This window comes from Perna viridis, chromosome 2, assembly GCF_037379345.1.
Source record: "Perna viridis isolate PV_CMFRI_1.1 ecotype Kerala chromosome 2, ASM3737934v1, whole genome shotgun sequence".
NCBI classification, from domain to species: Eukaryota; Metazoa; Mollusca; class Bivalvia; order Mytilida; family Mytilidae; genus Perna; species Perna viridis.
The window spans coordinates 60,079,855-60,098,657 of NC_142446.1; the positions used below are offsets into that span (position 1 = coordinate 60,079,855).

Below are 18,803 nucleotides of genomic sequence, written 5' to 3' on the forward strand. Positions count from 1 at the left end.
TTTGTAATAGATGAACCCAATAACCATACATGCTGGGTACCTGGAAAGTAATACAGATTATCCATACAATTACCCTAAATGACACGGAGTCTGATGTAGCCTGAATATGCATCTGAATCCTATCACCTCATTTTTTTTATTTCAACATCCAGGACCCCTTGTTTTGTAAAATCACTAGCCCCACCTATACGGAAAGAATGAGAAAAAATTCTATCTGTCACACTTCAAAATTTCAAAGTTTTTGTAATACAGATGTAAACTGAAATCGTGTAAAGGCTGATGCATCAAAATGAATGAATAATGGAAGTAAAGGGTTAAGAGAACATCTAGTTTCAACATAATGTCTAATGTGATGGACAGGACAACTGTCTGAAACTTGACTTTTCAAAACCAAAATTACTTTGTTACCATGTTGATCTGACTTAGAGCTCCTAATTGTTAAATGTAATTCATCTCCTATGAATGTGACATTGTGATAGGAGATGGTATGGACCCCTTTGTTGTGATGACTATCTGAGGTTATTTCCCCAACTAGCAATATTACAAAAAATGACAAACTAAATGCTGCCGCAAAGAGAGAGGATTCATAACTAGAAGATCACACTGACTTAAGTAATTGCATTAATTTCCACAAATGTTCCCTTGAAATTGGGAAATGAGTGTTCCTTTTTGTGCCCACTTTTCGACGAACCCCCTCGATCATTTTACATATAAAGAAACTACCCGTAGGATCTGGTAAACATAGCATTTGATGTTCATTACCTGAACTAGATATATAAGAAGATATAGTTGAAGGGGCTAGACCTGAGCATGAAAGGTAGGCTATATAAGTCGTAATATTATCAACTGGTACCGGCCAAACATTAAATAAACCATATTCCTGCCTAAATTTTTGGAATGATTCTACTGCTGTTTCATAACATTTCCAGGTATTGTTAGCTTAAGAACAACGAACTAGATTATCAGTTTTGAGGGTTAAATCTGCCATAGGTGGTTTGGGATCTGATCTGGTTCCTTTTTATACACCTGTCAAAGATGGAAAGTATTATGGTATACCATTGTCTGTCCGTCTGTCTGTCGTCCACATTCGTACAATAACTCAAAAATGTTTTCACCAACTTAAATGAAACTTTGGTGAATTGTTCATATCTATTGACTCCCTTTCGATTTTTATAAATTTCAGATTTTTCGCTTCCGTGTTATGAATTTTTTTTTCATACAAAAAGGGTGATTTGTAAGTTTTCAGACAATTACTCAAAAACACTTTCACCAACTTTTATGAAACTTTGGTGACTTGTTCATATCTATTGAAGTAAGCTCCCTTCCAATATGTATAAATGTCAAATTTTACGCTTCCATGTTATAAAGTTTTACTCTTTGAAAAAAGCTGGCAACGGCCAAGGAAATTTTATTAGAAGAGTCATCTAAAACAGATCATTTTTTATGATGATTGACTAATAAATATAAAAGATACTTGGTAACCTTGTCAGAAAAGTATGTTTTAAACGAGATGTATGGGTGAAAAATCAAGACAACTAGCTTAGTTAAAATTGAGGTAGCCTTGATAATGCCAAATTTTTTGTGCATGTTTTATTTACTTTTTTCTTTGGGGGGGGGGGGTGAGGGGAATCACTGTATTTCTAGTTGATCATATAAATTCATTAAAAGCATAAGGACAAGTTAAAAGGGCAACGGGCATACCATGCTCTTAAAGCACAGCTTTTTATCTGCCTTGGTACCAGTTTTCTGAATAGCCGTATTCAAAGGCATGGCTACTGATCCAGTTACTGGTCTTGATGCGGGGACAACTGGCCCTGGTGTAACAATCTGCCTGTTTCGGCCCCTGTCTGTCTTTCTGTGTCAGCTGCTTGTGTCTCCATAGTGGATGCTGTCAGCTGTCCACAACTCGAAAAATTGTCTTAAGTCTCTGAGTTAGTTCTGTTTAGAGGGTGAATGAGTGTCACTTCTGAAGGTTGGGCCACACCACTAGCTTGCTGAGGAAGATGCCGAATTTTCATTCACGAGGTTCTTTTGTGTTTGATGGCTGTTATTGTCCGCTTTTTAGCTCACCTGTCCGAAGACCATGTGAGCTATTGCCATCATTTGTCGTCCGTCATTTTCGTCGTTAACAATTTTTCAAAACTCTTCTCCTCTGAAACTACTTGACCAATTGGAACCAAACTTGGTATGAATGTTCCTTGGGGTATCAAGGATAGAACTGATTTTCGATCTGTCAAAAAACATGTCCGCCGTTACTAAAAATAAAACATGGGTGTCAGACAATAGTTTTTTGCATATATCTCCAAAATGGTTAGGTTAAGCCCGATCCTGATTGGGTTAAAGTATTCAGCATGGGGAGATCTATCTGCGGTCAATTTTTCATTTTAATCTATTAAGCCATGTTGGAGTTACTGCCCTTTTTCAAAGTTTTCTGCTATTTTTAATGTTATTTCTTTCAAAAATCTTCTTCTCTGACACTATTTTACCCATTGAAACAAAACTCAGTATAAGTGTTCCTTTGGGTATCCAGCATAGAATTGAAGTGGGGTATTTTGATCCGTCGAAAAACTTGGCCACTGTTACTAAAATTAGAACATAGGGGTCAGACAGTAGTTTTTTGCATATATCTTCAAAACCGTAAGGTTTAGCCAAATTCTTTCAATAGCTGAAATGATCCTTATTTTTAGGACTACAAGAGTCTTCAGGCATAAAATTTGTCAGATGCCTTGTTATAAGAGTTATTGCCCTTGACAGGGGAAAATGACAGGTTTTTTTTTACAGTTCCTATTCCTTCACTCTTATGAAGCTGACTTTATAGCTGATTTGATCCAAAAGAAAGAATATCGTTTGGTTAGATCCTTTAATCTCAGTTTCCGCTACATAGATGACATATTATCTTTAAACAATCCTAATTTTGGGGATTTGATACTTCGCATCTACCCCAAAGAACTTGAGATAAAGGATACTACAGACACTGTAAGGTCAGCCTCATATCTTGACCTACACTTAGAAATCAATGGTAAAAAGAAAACTATTGACCAAACTTTACGACAAACGTGATGACTTTTCATTCATATGTTATGCCAGAGCTTGCTGAAACTACGCTTACTTTTTGTATCGCACTAGAACTCTAACAAATAGGCTTCTGGAACAGGGTTATGTTGTTACAAGATTGAAGTCATTACTACAGAAGTTTTATGGTCGTCATCATGAACTCGTGGATCGTTATGGTTTATCCATCTGCACCTTGAAAACTGATTTATTCAACGGGTCATAGTTTTCCTTTCCTCATTTGTCTACCCCGGACTTGACTTTTTATGAGCAACTCGGGGGGGTGTTTCTAGAAAAGCAGAGGACTTTTACCCTACCGGTGCACCTGGTCCATGCTCCCAGTTTTCAGTGAAGTCTGAGTTGCTCATTTGCTTTTGTTACTTTGTATGTATGATTTTAGTTACTTTATGTTCTTTGTTGTGTATATCTTTTTCCATGTATGGTCTTTGTCTCAGGATTGCATTCTTTTGATTTAACCAGGTGAGCGATTCAGGTCCTGGAATCTTCTTGTTGTGTCTTACTCTGCTTATTGGTAGTATCAAACGATTTCTGTGTTGCACTGCGTTTTCTTGTTGGTGGTTTCATTCTTCTATGATGCCTATTATCGTAGATGTTCGCAGATTAAACTTGCGAATATTTTTTTCAACAGCTTTAACCACCAGGAAAGCAGTGAATGACGTCACAAATTTGATCAAATTGAAAGGGAGATAACCCTAATAAAAGTAATTGACTTTGAAAGTCGGCATTTATATGCCATAGTACATGTAAGATAATTTGTACTTTTATTAAACCTGCATTATCTTAGAAAAGATAACCATACTTAATACAAAAATTTAGTTGCCAGAGTTAGGAACCATGGTGGAAATTGTTTATTTCCTGTGTTACATATTTAAGGTTGTTTAAACTTGCCAATGGAGCTAAATGATGAACACACAAATAAAAAGAAAACTGAAAGACAGCTCACTAGTGATACCCCTGCTTTTCATCATGAATAAAGGAATATTCTTTCTTTTCTTTTTGGCAAGCATGAAATAGAAGTGACAAAAAATTTTGTGTATTACCACCATTAAAGGAAAAATGAAGTTTTTACATCAAAAAGAGGAAACAGATGTAAGAGTATGAAAATGCATTCCATTATTCAGCATACCCATATGAAGCTTTGTATAGAATATCAACAGCCAGTGATTTTCAAAAGCTGGAAATTTTGTTGTGAAAAAAATGTGTTACTGTATAATGGACTCAGGCAAAGCAATATACTCCCCCTCATCTACCAAGCTGGGGTAAAGATACACAGGAAAATTCACAACATAATTATGTTTACCGGTATATTGTTAGAAAACAAATTTTTAAAAAATGTTATGGCGATATAGGTATAATCCTTTTTGTGCATATTAAAACAAATAAAAACATTTGATTAGAACTATATTTATTTCAAAAGTCATATGAAAAACATATAACTACAATATGATTTTTATGACGTGTTATGCCCACGCTCACACTTAACAATATGTTTGATTTGTTCAAGACTGTTTCATCTAAAAACATTATCGATTTCTTGCGGGACATCGGTTTATTTAATAAAATCTAAATTGGATACCTTCCTTGATTTTTCAATATTTTAAATGTTTTATCGAAGTTATGTTTCTATATGTATTTTATGTCTTAGGTTCACCTTTTATGTACCTTTTTATAAGTAAATAGCTGTTTGTTTTAATTTCATTATTTTATGAAGAGACTTTGATCTTGCTTTTAATATTTCCATTTCATTAAATGTTCTTGCCGTGATATGGCCCTAGTCGCCAAAACGGCATTAAAAGATAACAATCAATCAATCAATCATCAATCACACTTAACAAGTAGGTGGAATATTGGACTCACCATGTCCGTTCGTCATTCAATCTCTCATTCTGTCATCCATCTGTCCATCCAAATTTCATTGTAATTAACTCTGCTCCCAATGGATGGATTAATTTCAAATTTGATGTGTGGCTTCATATAGATAAGGCATACATTGAAAGTGATTTTGGGCACTCTTTTATTTGAACTGGACTTTGCCATTTTTGGTGGGGCGGGCAGGCAGGAAAAACATTTTTGTAACTACATATATAAATCGCAGCCACTAGATATTTCATATGCAACTTCAGTATGGGGTCCCATATCATGGAATGGAATTTAAGGTCTATTGGGCTTCTTTTTCATGTTTACCGACTTAAAGCAACTTTGCCATTTCTGTCTGACCTATTTTGGACGAAATTTCTCATAGTAAAAATCAGTTTATAATATGGTGAAAGTTGGTTGGGCTGGTGGAGGATGTAGGGGAAAATTATTAGGGCCCTCCCATGAAAAGTGGTGGTTACCCTATAGTGATCACTCTGTCTGTCCATCTGTTACTAACATGTGTCTGAACTATACTTCTACATTTGCTCATAGTCTTGATTATTTAATTTGTTTTCAGAATATGGAAGATATTTACATGCACATTTAGAAAACCCAATTACAGAACTAAATTTAGATGCTGATTTGAATAATGAATTTAAAGACCATTGGGCAAAAGGTTCATCATTTACTTTTAAAACACCTTATAAAGAACAGCCTGGATTACAGCCAGAAATTCGGTAACTATATCATAAAACCTTCCCGAATTAGTGTAAGGTAAAGGAACATTAAGTTTTATCATTGAATTACATTAGTATGGTGAAATGAATCAATCAATATTGTAATGTTGTTTATTAGCTCTAGTTTCTGATGCAGCAAAAACCGATTTAATAACTAGGTTATGTTTCTGATTGATCACATCTCATTAACCGAAGCAGTTGATTGAAACCACAAACATTATTTCACTAATCAAGGCAGTTGATCAAAACCACACACATTATCTCACTAATCAAGGCAGTTGATTGAAACCACACATTATCTCATTAATCAAGGCAGTTGATTTAAACTACACATTATCTTACTAATCAAGGCAGTTGATCACAACCACACACATTATCTCACTAATTAAGGCAGTTGATTGAAACTACATATATTTTTTCATTAATCTTGAAAGGCAGTTGATCAAAACCACACATTATTTCATTAATCAAGGCAGTTGATTGGAACCACACAAAATATCTCCCTAATCAAGGCAGTTGATTGAAACCATACATTATCTCACTAACCAAGGCAGTTGAGCCTCATATAATAGTGCGCTTTAATGTTTCTACAATGAATAACAGCTAGCCATATTATTAAATTTTAGCTAGACTTTGTTTTTTTCTGCTATAGTAACTTCTATGCAGCATAGGTACCTGGCCATAATTAACATTAGTATTAAGAGTTTTTAATTACTGAAAGTAGTTGGATGTGAGGAATGCAGTAACAGTGTGTGCTATGACCATAGTCACATTTCCTCTTAAAATGTGCATTGAGTGACTAATGTGCTGCATCATGTGCATGCTTTTAACAAGGTTTTTATTAGCCTCTGTTGGATGTTTTGATCGCTATGTTTTTTAGGGGATTTAATTATATAAGGACTGGGGAATGAAACAGTACTTTATCGTTGAATAGATGAAATATTCTTGATTATTTACGCGTTTGAAAGAACATTTAATATTGTTTTAAAGAAAAGAACATTTAATATTGTTTTAAAGAATATAAATAATTTAAAGTGTGGTCTGGCGGTCAAATTTGAAATTGAAAATGCCACCAATGACATTTTTTTAATCTAGACCCAAAACAAGAGAAGTTTCCTTTTTCATAGCCTAAAGAAAATATTAATGATGGTAACCAAAATCAAACTGCAATTATTGTAGTTCTAACTTGGCAGCTGGACATGATTATGAATCCCCCATCGAAAATATTAATACTGATGATGATGATGTCATGTTATCTGGTCCTAAAGCCCACAAAAAAAATTCCAAAATCTGATTTTAGCTAAACAAAGAAATAGGCGCTTGCCTATCAATTGTGATAAATGACTTATGGTCAAACTAATGGGGATCTGTGGACTATGATAAAGCACTAGACAATACATTAGTATAAATACAACAGGAAAGAAAAGTAAAGAAAATGTCCCATTGTAATGAAGGGTAAGGGACCATAGTCCTATTGGGAAAATTTTAGTCCTATTCACTGCAGTAAATATGACTTCTTCATTCATATTGGAAGGCATGTTGCTGTATTCGTCAGAATAATGATATTAAATGCGTTCAAATGTTCAGTTTATTAGGTGAACTTTTTTTTTTTTTAAACAAAAATTGAATTATAAATTTATAGCGTGTACATATTCTTCATTTTTCTGTGCATTTTTTTCTAGTTCTTTTGTGACGAATGATTTGTTTTTCATTAATAGTCTATTTTGTATTTCTGTTGCTGTTTTGTCAGTAGATTCCCTATGTTTGTTTTGTCTGTAGGGTCCCATTGCTTATTTTGTGTATTGATTCATTTTGTTTTGTCTGTAGATTCTGTATGTTTGTTTTGTATATAGATACCCTTTGTTTGTTTTGTCTATCGATTCTTTTTGTTTTGTATGTAGATTCCCTTTGTTTTGTATATAGATTTCCTTTATTTATTTTGTCAGTATATTCCTTTTGTTAGCACTTATGGCTAAAGGCCATGTGAGCTATTGCTATCACTTGACGTATGTTGACGTCAAATAGAAGAACTTGGCTGCTGTTACTAAAAATAGAACATAGGGGTCTGATGGAAGTTTTTTGCTTTTATCGCCACCACTGTTAGATTATGCCAAATTCTTTTAATTGCTCAAATGATCCTTATGATAAGGCGTGCAAACGTCTGCATTGGATCAAAGATGGCGACCTCTTGTTTTTTTTGTCTATAGATTCCCTTTGTTTATTGTCCCCCGCAACGTGTCGCTGTCATGCTTTTACCAAATAAGTTTGTTTTTGGTATGTGGCCTTATTATGAAAAGTTACAGATTAAGTTTGACTTTGGTTATGGTTGAATGATATTTACGGAAGTTATGGCCCTTGGACTTAGATAATTTCAGTGAATTTACAGTTTTCTGCACTTTTTTTGTAATAATTTCATCAATTGATTTTAAATTTTGTATGTAGTCTTACTATGAGAAGTTACAGATTAAGTTTAACTTTGGTTAGGGTTGATTAATTTTTATGGAAGTTATGGCCCTTGGACTTAGAAATTTCAGTGAATTTAAAGTTTTCCTCTCTTTTTTTTTTGCAGGGGACATAGGAACGCTGTTCTTTTATTTAATTTGTAAATTTCCCTTTGTTTGTTTTGTCTGTAGATATCCCTTTGTTTGTTTTTTTTTTCTGTAGATTCCCTTTGTATGTTTTGTTTTTGGTATTGATAATAATGAAGGAAACTTCAAACTCATAAAATATTCAGTAATTTCAAATGTCCCAATGTTTTCATATGAAACTGAAAAATCAATCTCTTTCTCAACTAATATTTTATGATTTTCATTATATTAAGAAATTAAAATCTATCAAAAATTTTACAAACCAGTTGTTATAATTGTCTTTAGGGTCTAAAATCTTACAATAAAAAATTATAATTTTGAAAATGTTTATCTTCCCTCACTTATACAAATGTACCCAACAAGAGAATCTGCAAACAGCTCAACATATTGTTAATCCAAATTATCATCCAAAATGAGTGGTCTCTCAATCTTGGATATAGAATCCATAATTGCCCTTTATATTCTTGGTTCTACATTTGCTGTGTTAGTGTTTGTGTCTCTCTGATTCATTTATGCTCATGCATTTTTGTAATTGTAATTTATAATTACTCCTCTCCCACAAATTAAGTAATCAGTATATTTAGGAGTCACCCAGGTTGTCTGTCTGTTTTGTTGTTCAACAGTTCACACATCCTGTAAGCACAACTGATTTATGTCCACTGAATCCTGTCTTTCTTAGCTTGCTGTTTGTCATGATACATGAATAGATTCTGTGCAAAAATGTGCAGTGAATTTATATTTATCTTAAAATGTGCCAAATTTTTAATAAATGAAGTTTCCAGTACTTTGTATTTTGTAAGATTTTCTTTGCTCCTATTTTTATTGTGTTGTCAATTTAAAATCTATCACCGGTTCCTGCCTGGAACTTCCCTATTGTTTCTGAACACTACACAAAAATATGGTACGAATGTAATTCATTTTATATCATTCAATACAGTCGAACCTCGATGTGTCAACTTGGATTAGTCAAAATCTCAGATAGCTCAAACTAATTGCAAAGTCCCAGCAAAACTCCCCTTACTCCAATACAATTTTATCTCGGATGACTCGAACTCCGATGAATCAAAACCTCAGATAACTCCAGATAATCAATCAGTCCCCTCAATAGGACTTTGAGGTTAATTAACCCTGATGTCTCGAAGTGAACTAATTTGTCGGAATACTGATTGCTTTATTACAAACCATGATTGAAGTGTGTTTTAACAACAGTCAGCGTTGGCTTTTAAAATTAGTTGGTTGACTTTCTTTATAGTTTGATATGTTTATTTAATTAATTAAAAATTGCATGCGTTTTTAAAAGAAAGGAATATTTAAATTATCAATAACAAGTCGGAATTTACACTAACAGTGATATCGGATATTTTGATATTTTGAAATTAAAAAAAAAAATACAGATGAATTGTTATGGTATCTGACTATTTAATGAAACATCAAACAGATGATAGTAAGGGCATTTCAACGACTACATTCGTTTCGCTAATGAGTTTGAAATTTTATCGTAATATTGTAGAGCACATTGTTTGACGATACTCCTCATTGTGAATCAAACAAAGCAGCATGTTATGAACTATGACATTTTTGATATAGAAAAAATATTTTAAAAAATCACTAAAACACTTGGTGCCGTTCAGTATTTCAAACATGATAAACAAAAACATACAGAAAATATCTTCTGATATGAAACGCGTAACATTACGAAGTACCGTGTAAAGTGAAGTACATGTATATATACAAGCACAACAAATGATGTAAATACAGAAACAATCATCAACCAAACTACTAGTATTTCCGGTTTATCCTAGACCTCGGATTACTTGAACCTTGGATAACTTGAACATTTTTGCATGGTCCCTTCGACTTCAACTTAACGAGGTTCTACTGTACATTTTTTATAACCTGTAAATATATTTCTGGCAATTTTTCATCTCAGTAATATTCTATTATTTCTATAAATAAAGTTCCAAATCAACTGAAGATTTGAGAGGCTCCTTTTTTGGAAGTTTTTAGAAGTAATAAATTAGCATTTAGGGAATGGAATTCTTGCATCAATGTGACAAGAAGCATTAAATGTGCTGAGCATGTTCCATTTAATACAATTATCAGTCATATTCTCCATCCTGTCATCAGTATTTTATAATAAATAAACAGGAAGTGAAGAGCAATGATTTTAATTTATTTAAATTGGCAGGAAAATTCAAATTGATACAAAGTTTCCAGTTTTGAACATCTTAATATGTTGATGAAGGAAATTATTTTCTTAGGCCAAAATTACTTTCATTCCAGTATTATTTCAGTATAGGATAATACTCTGTTGAAAAACTTTTGAATGTGATTGCAAATTAGCTTTTGGATAGGTTTAATAAGTTGGGAAAAAGGTGAAGCAGAACATTTAAATGTAAATGTGTGTAAAGTTGGATACTGTTTAACTATCGATTACAATTTTGACTTCAGATATTGGTAATTGACTGGATATTCAGTTTATACATATTAGGGAAAATAGTTCAAAATAATATGGGAAATGCAAATGTATGATTATAGTTTTATTTTACATCATGTAATCTTTTAAGTTATGTCCGTGATTGTAATTTTCACAAGAATCAAAAACCTCCAGTGCTAACAGCACTTTGATTTTTAGCTCACCTAGCGAAAGGCCATGTGAAATATTGCAATCACCTGGCGTCTTGTTGTCATCATTGTTAGCATTATACAAAACTCTTTTCCTCTCAAACTACTCGACCAATTAGAATCAAACTTGGTATGAATGTTCCTTGGGGTTTTCAACTGATGTGGGATTTTTGATTTTCAAAAACATGGCTGACATTACTAAAAATTACTAAAAATAGAATGTAGAGGTCAGACAGTAGTAGGTTTAGCTAAATTCTGACATACATGTAGGGTAAAAGTGTTCAGCATGATGAAATAAATCTTGTGGTCAATTTTTGGTTTTAATCGGTTAAGCCATGTTTTTGCCCTTTTTCAACGATTTTTGCTATTTTTAAAGTTATTTCTAGTTAGTTAATCTCCAAAACCGTTTTGTTTAGCTAAATTCTGACTTGATTCTATCTGTGGTCAAATATTTGTTTTAATCTGTCAAGCCATGTTGGGGTTTTTTTGCTATTTTTTATGTTATTTCTTTCAAAAATTCTTCTCTGACATTATTTGATTAATTTGAACCAAACTTGGTATGAATGTTTCTTGGTGTTTCCTGCATAGAACTGATGTCGGTTTTTATCCTTCGAAAAACATGACTGCTGTTACTAAAAATAAATCATAGGGTCAGACAGTGATTTTTCGCATATATCTCCAAAACCGTTAGGTTTAGCTAAATTCTGACATAGGGTAAAAGTATTATTAGGACTACAATAGTCATCAGGGATAAAAGTTGTCAGATGACTCCTTGTAAGACTTATTGCCCTTGAAAGGGGAAAAATGATGTTTTTTTTTGTGTGTGTTTTTTTGCAGTATTCAGTCAATATCTTGAAAACTATGATAGATTAAAAGAAACATTCAATTGTTGAAATGATCCTTATGACAAGTCCTACCAAAGACTTCTTGAATCAAAAATGTTGGACAACTTCTTGTTAAATCTATTGTCTTTGAAAGGCAAAATTCAAGAAGGTGAGCGATTCAGGCTCCTGGGAGCCTTTTGTTATGTACCCACCACAACTTTCTTTTTTAACCAGCATATACTGTATTAAAAATATTCTTATTTTATACCTCCACTCTGAAGAATTTTGGTGTTGGGTTTCTGTTTCAGGGGCTGCTCTGGCTTCTATTCTTTTGTCGCCAATTTGCATTAATAAGAGCCAAAGGGCGCCCAAAAAATATAATTCTTTTTTATTCTTTTTAAATATGACAGTTTTAAGTCCACTGATGAATTATCTTTGTCAATTCATCAAAATATCCTCTCCATTTATGACATACATGTACCCAAGATTCACTCTTGATGCATGTATAAAGCAGGTTTTTTGCTTTAGTCTGTCACTTTCATATGCATAAAAAAATAAAGTACTACTCCAGAAACAGGTGTTTTATTTCTATCAAGGACTTCATATTACTATTCTCATATAGTCTCTGATTTTAAAACATGTTCACCTTAATCCTTTATGGTCCAATTTATCTTACAATATAATTTGATTTTTTTTTTATTTTATTTTTAACAAACTTTTTTTCAAGTGATAAAATTTCTAGCAAATACATTTTGTACCATGGACCATTAACTGTGTCCCTGTTTAATTATCTTGATATCTGGAAAGTATTTCTTTAATTAGATTTTGGGAATCCTCATTCTATTTGTTTACCAATTTTCCCGCCCAAAAAGTCACATGGCAAAAGTGTAAACAAATGTCATCCATTTTCTTTTATTTATTCTTTCATTTCGAAATGTTTTACTCTTGTCTGTTTTTTCCGTCTCAGTTTTCTCAGCAACTACTCATTACAGCGCCTTGATATTTTAACACATTCTTCCTGTAGATATGCCATTTGATAGGATACATTTTTCAGAAAAATCAACAACTACTTGTTTACAAAAAACTGTTTATTTTTATCATATTTTGAGAGTTGATATTTTTGTTGCATTTTTAAGCAACTACTCTTCACAGCAGCTTGAAATTTTTAGATGTTCTTCTTATAGGTACAGTGCCTGAACCCATTTGCACAATTATTTGACAGATTGATTATAACTGACTGAATGATCTCTGATGGATCGAAGATCCAAACTTGATGACTGATCTGGTGATTGCAAATTTTAGAATTTCCATCGCAACGAATCCAATATCATACCATATCAAATTTATCTTAAATTTAAGATGTGAAATCCACATATTGTATTTTGTTAGAAATAAAGCAAATATGAATTAAAAGTGATAAATTGATGTTTGATTGATGCATTTAGTAAATATGTGTAAAAATTGAGCAACATAGTGATAAAAAATCAATTTCGTGTGACTGTTTTTCACAGTTTTCTGTTCACCGTGAAATAGCAAAATTAGTGCATTTATAGTATTAATCTGATGTTCTGGATACTTTTTTATTTTTGAATTATTGAATTTTTTATTGATTTTTTTTGTAAAAAAAAGTAGTTTTTTTTTTACATTTTGCATCGTGTGAGGGGAATTCAGGAGGTGCATTGATCCTTAAAGAATATATATGTGAGGTTGATTCAAAACAAACGGCCTTCCAACCCCCCCTTACATTTATTGATGGAATAGCCCTTAGAAAGAGCCAATATGGGGAATTTATATAAGAAGGACCTTATACCATGAACACTGAAACATGTTGTAACAATTTTTGTTTCCTTCTTCTATCAACTTTCTGTTTCGTGGAACTTTGAAACTTTTAGTTTATTTATTGACATGGAAAATTTTCATTGCAAAAATCTTTGCTCCGTTAATCAGAGTAATTGTTTCAATTTGGTATCATGTAAAACTTGTTTTTAATAATTTTTGTCTGTCTCTTGTATAAACTTCCTATTGAGCGGGATTAAGGAATGTTAAGTATCCATCTGTATTAAATTGCATCAGTTAGAGTCAGGATATACTTAGCATGACATCCTGTACAACCCATTGTTATTCCTGCATAGAACTGATGTGGGGATTTTTGATTCGTCAAAAAACATGGCCGCCATTACTAAAAATAGAACATAAGGGTCAGACAGTAGTTTTTCACATATATCTCCTAAACTGTTAGGTTTATCCAAATTCTTTCCATAGCTGAGATGATCCATATTATAATGACTACAAAAGTCTTCAGGTCTCACTAACCACTTCTAACGTTTCCATTACTTTACATGTTAAAAAAGTAATTTTCAAAGTCTCACTGTGAATTCCCAGGACAAATGGCATCTTAAAGTTGCATACCGTTGCGAAGCTTGGAAAGTAAGGCTTCCAAAATCATTATGCTAATGGTACAATGATTATAGAAATTCTTCAAAAAATTTACTTGAATAAATAATGCTGAAAATCCATATTTTCACCTGTTCTGCTAACTGACAGCATGGAGGCAAATTACTCACACATGTAAACATTATTCATACACTTTTGTAGTTAATTACATATATGATTTTAAAGTACACATTCTCAGCTTTATTTTGACTACTTTTAATCATAATACACACAAATAATGCACTTACAATGCATATGTCTAGGTTCAGTGTGTTTTTGATACTACATATGGGGGTGGCCATTTGACCCAGAAGTGGTTAGTGAGACCTCAGACTCCTTGTAAGAGTTATTGCCCTTGAAAGGGCTTTTTTTTTTAAATAGTTTTCAGTCAATAACTTGAAAACTATGATAGATTAAAAGAAACTTTCAATTGTTGAAAAGATCTTGTGATAGTCCTACCAAAGACTTCTTTAGTCAAAATTGTTGGACAACTTCTTGTTTAATTTATTGCCTTTGAAAGGCAAAATTCAAGAAGGTGAGCGATTCAGGCTCCTGGGAGCCTCTTGTTTTGTTAAAGTGAAAAAAATGCAAGGATACTGGTAATGAATGCAGTTTTTTTTTATAGGATTTGACTTGAATGGAATGTTTTGAAGTTTCATTGTAGTACCACTTTATCATTTCAGTGATGTGAATATTTTAAAATTTGAAGAATTGGATAAAAATAAAGAAATATTATTGTGTAAAGCTGATACAGTTGGTAAAATGATGCAAGTTAATACAGATGGATACTCAACAAATAAAAGACACCAATTAGCCATGGGATTAGCATCTATACACATAGCTCAATTATTAGAGGTAGGTAGTTCATTGGTCAAAATTAGTAAACATCCGCCTGTGTCCAAATTAGAATTTTTCACAGGAGGTCTTCAAGGCCTAAGCAATTTGGCAGAAGGGGCTATTTCTGGAAATATGGGGTCAATAAAATATAACATCTAACCACAATAACCTATACATGTATCAGAAAAGGGATCTCCAAAAACAGATTGGTGGCAGTCGTAGATGATTTAAGTGGTGGTAATAAAGAACTGTAACAAACTGAAATTTGAAGAAAATTGATGTTCTGAAAAGAAAACACCAAGCATTTAAGTTATTCTTCTTTAGGAGCACAGAGATCTACACAATAATCGTCTTCCTGCAGCAACTTTTTTAACTTGGAATTGAAAGCCATCAGAGTTAGAGAGTTTCTGTAGGGAGTTTGATCCATAAGTGTTCAGTGAACAAAGCTAATCCATCAGTTACCTTTCATTTTGTGACTGATCAATGATCAGTTTGACCGATTAATTCCAGGTATGTCCAGATATTTGATAGTCACCGACCATTGATGGAAACAAGTGTAAGTAATGGCTGTGCCACTTACAAAACTTGCCAACATATACAATTGACAAATTTTCAACACAGTTCAGATTTCAGTCATGCTGCCAATACTTATGCAAGGTTCTTTTCAGTATCAATGGCATTCACTTGTTTCTTCCTCATGGTTCTGTAATATGAAGACAATTTCCTTTTTCTTTCCAAACTATACTCAAAACATTTGATTGACTTTGCATCCAGGGAAACAGAAAGTTACATGTCTTCAAGTGTCATACTGACTCAGACTTACTACTTTTCTTAAATCAGATGCATTACGGAACCAATTTCAGGGATTCATAAAATGGAAGATCTTGAAAGATGAAAGGTCAATGCTCCTGATTCAGCCCAGGTTACCATTTCCATTGCCCCAGAATGACAAAAAATTGTCGGAATCCCACTCTAGACAACCTCTTGTTAAATGGCTGGTTTTGAATCCTTTGTCTTTAAAACTGATCATTAGCCTTCTTTAGTAAAAGCAGATAGTCCATGGGCTGGGAGGGTCCACCGTGCACCTAACCCCCCCCCCACCCCCTTAATCAACTTCATGGTGATTTTTAGGTATCTTTATACCTCCTATTTCTGAATATTTTTGTCACCATAGAATATTCTCAGATTCATTTTCAGTATAAGTCTATACTTGTACCCCACTTGGTCAAAATGCGAAGATTTTTGTGACTCAATTGTTTGAGTGTCTAAGCCTTCCTGGGACAGCATGTGTGAATAAACTAAACACATTTAGGTATCACCATGTAGTCCAATGTCTCAGCTATACATTGATACCAAGAAAGTTGTGGTAACACTTGGGGTTAAGGGGTAAAATGAAAAAAATGTACCCCTACTCCACCGAAAAATTGCTTAAATTAACATATTTTTCCATATCAAAACCCCTAGAGTATTTGTGCTTTGGTAAAAAAAAACTTATTTGGTATTTTCTGTTTAGTATTATCGCAATTTATATTTCTGGGGTTCTTTTGATGAATTTGGCAATTTTTGTAGTCAGAATTTATCAAAAAAAGCAAAAAATGGGATTTTTAATTTTTCCGTAAAAAGTCACATGAATTCACCTCTTCAAGCTATTTCATAACTTAAACATCTCAAATTTGGTATCATTTGATAGATAATTCAATTTTCCACATAAATAAATCACGAAAAAAATAATTTTCAAGAAAATTTTCAAAAAATGTTAATAATATTACCCCTTCCCCTTACAGAGTTCTCATTCACCACATACTGACACCACAGAACTCATATTTTAGGCATTCACAATTAAGATAATGATGTACCCAACATATCTGATCAATTCAGGCGCTAAGATTTTCCTTTTGGGGTGACAATTATTGTAAAATCGAAAAAAGGTGAATTTTCAGAATTTCAGAATTTCTTCTATATCATCTGTTATTTTCCAATTTTTCAGAATACCGTAGTTCAAACAAGCTTTTGTGTGATACGGTACATTATAATAATGTCTTAGCTTCCAAAGGAGCCAAAGTAATAAATATTTGAACTTTTCCAAGTAAAAATAGGTGGAAAATTGCCACCCCTACCCATGAAAAAAATACCTCAACACGAACTAAAATGTTAATTTTGGCATATAATCGATGTACAATAGACATGCTGGTTACCATTGTTTTGATCATTGGGAAATTGAAGAAAACAGATTATCACGCATTTAAGCAAGTAAATTGTATATTTTTTGTTTACAATATCACGGTTTTAACATGATTTGTAGCCAAGTAGTAGTAAAAAAATTAGTATGCAGCTACTATTACTTAAGAATGATAGGGTTAAAGCATAGCTAATAAGTCAATGTAGCTTAATGCCAAAAAAGTTAAAATTCCGGAAATTTTCAAGTTTCAAAGTAATTGCAAGTGCAAAGTAATTGATTCAAAATGAATGTACCGGTATACCAATTGCAAGAATTAAGTGATGCTGATTTCATATTTGTGTTGATGATTTTATCATATTCATATTGATTATCTTTCAGGCAAAATGGAAAGGATTGCGACAAAATAAACAACAAATGGGTAAGAATTTTTGAAAGCTCTTATGTCTTTACTTACTGAATGTCATCTCCAGTCAAGGTTACAACATATGTATATATCATATATTTTGTTATCCCACGTCACCGAACACTGCCACCTGTCAAGCTGTGAATTATCTCCTCACCAAACACTGCCATCTGTCTAGCTGTTTATCATCTTCTCATCAAACATTGCCATCTGTCTTGGTGTTTATCATCTCCTCACCAAACACTGCCATAAGTTAAGATGTGCACCACTTCTCACAAATTACAGTCATCTGTATAACTGACAATCCCCTCCTCACCAAACTCTGCCATCTCTTTTGCTGTTTACCCCTTCCTCACCAGAAACTGGACATTGTCTAGCTGTTTATAACTTTCTCACCAAACACTGCCATCTGTCTAGCTGCTTATCCCTTTCTCACCTTTTGAATGACTTATTGGGTTTCCTATATGTTTTCTAGGGAGGGGATTGAGGTATCACCTTGCAAGTTTTTCTGAATTACTTACATTTTATTATCTAAATTAGTAACTTTTTTTTTCATTAAAACTCTAAGTTAATTTGATGGTTTCTTCCACAGTTATTCCCTATTTACATCATAAAGTATTACAGTAACCATTCCCTTTCTATGGAGGAGGTACTAGTAGTTTGTACTTGATCATATAGGGCATATATCTACTTTCATTTTTGCTTGAAAACTCAAATAGTCTGATGGCATTTGAAAAGCCTGTAATTTACCTGAAAGGTCATTAACTATCATAGAAAATTTTAATTGTTACATTTTTTTTTTTTTTAGAAAGAGCTTTATGGCGGGATATATTTAACATAGCTGTACAATACAGACAACTCGTTGATCCAGAACAAGCTGTTTTATGGTTAGATATGATGTCTTCTCCTCCCAATGAAGATTTTAGGACAGAATTTAACTTCATTAGGTTTGTACAATCATTATTAGTCTGCTGGTTTCAATGAGATTCATTTGTGGTTTTGACTTCTACTTGAATGAAAAAAAATATATCAATATATCATTGTGGAATATTGACCTGAGTTGTTATAGTATACAGAAGGAAATAAATTGTTTACAGTGTGGAATATAATGTTTACAGAATGAAATATATTGTTTACAGGGTGAAAATATCTCTACAGAATGAAAATATATTTCATTCTATTCTGTTGAATTGTTATATTAATAGCCCTTTAACCTAGAATTAATTTCATAAAGATAACACCTTTTTA

At 32.8% G+C, this 18,803-nt stretch overlaps 1 protein-coding gene across 2 annotated transcripts in view; it reads left to right on the plus strand.

Moving 5' to 3' along the window:
• LOC148626296 (tetratricopeptide repeat protein 13-like) overlaps positions 1-18,803 on the plus strand; it is a 98,770-nt gene that overhangs the window by 45,306 nt on the left and 34,661 nt on the right. For both annotated transcript variants that reach the window (XM_088570181.1, XM_088570182.1), the window contains 4 exons: positions 5,507-5,666; positions 14,820-14,991; positions 17,531-17,570; positions 18,364-18,502. In XM_088570181.1, the coding sequence (XP_088426307.1) occupies positions 5,507-5,666; positions 14,820-14,991; positions 17,531-17,570; positions 18,364-18,502 (511 nt within the window). The remainder of the gene's footprint in view (positions 1-5,506; positions 5,667-14,819; positions 14,992-17,530; positions 17,571-18,363; positions 18,503-18,803) is intronic.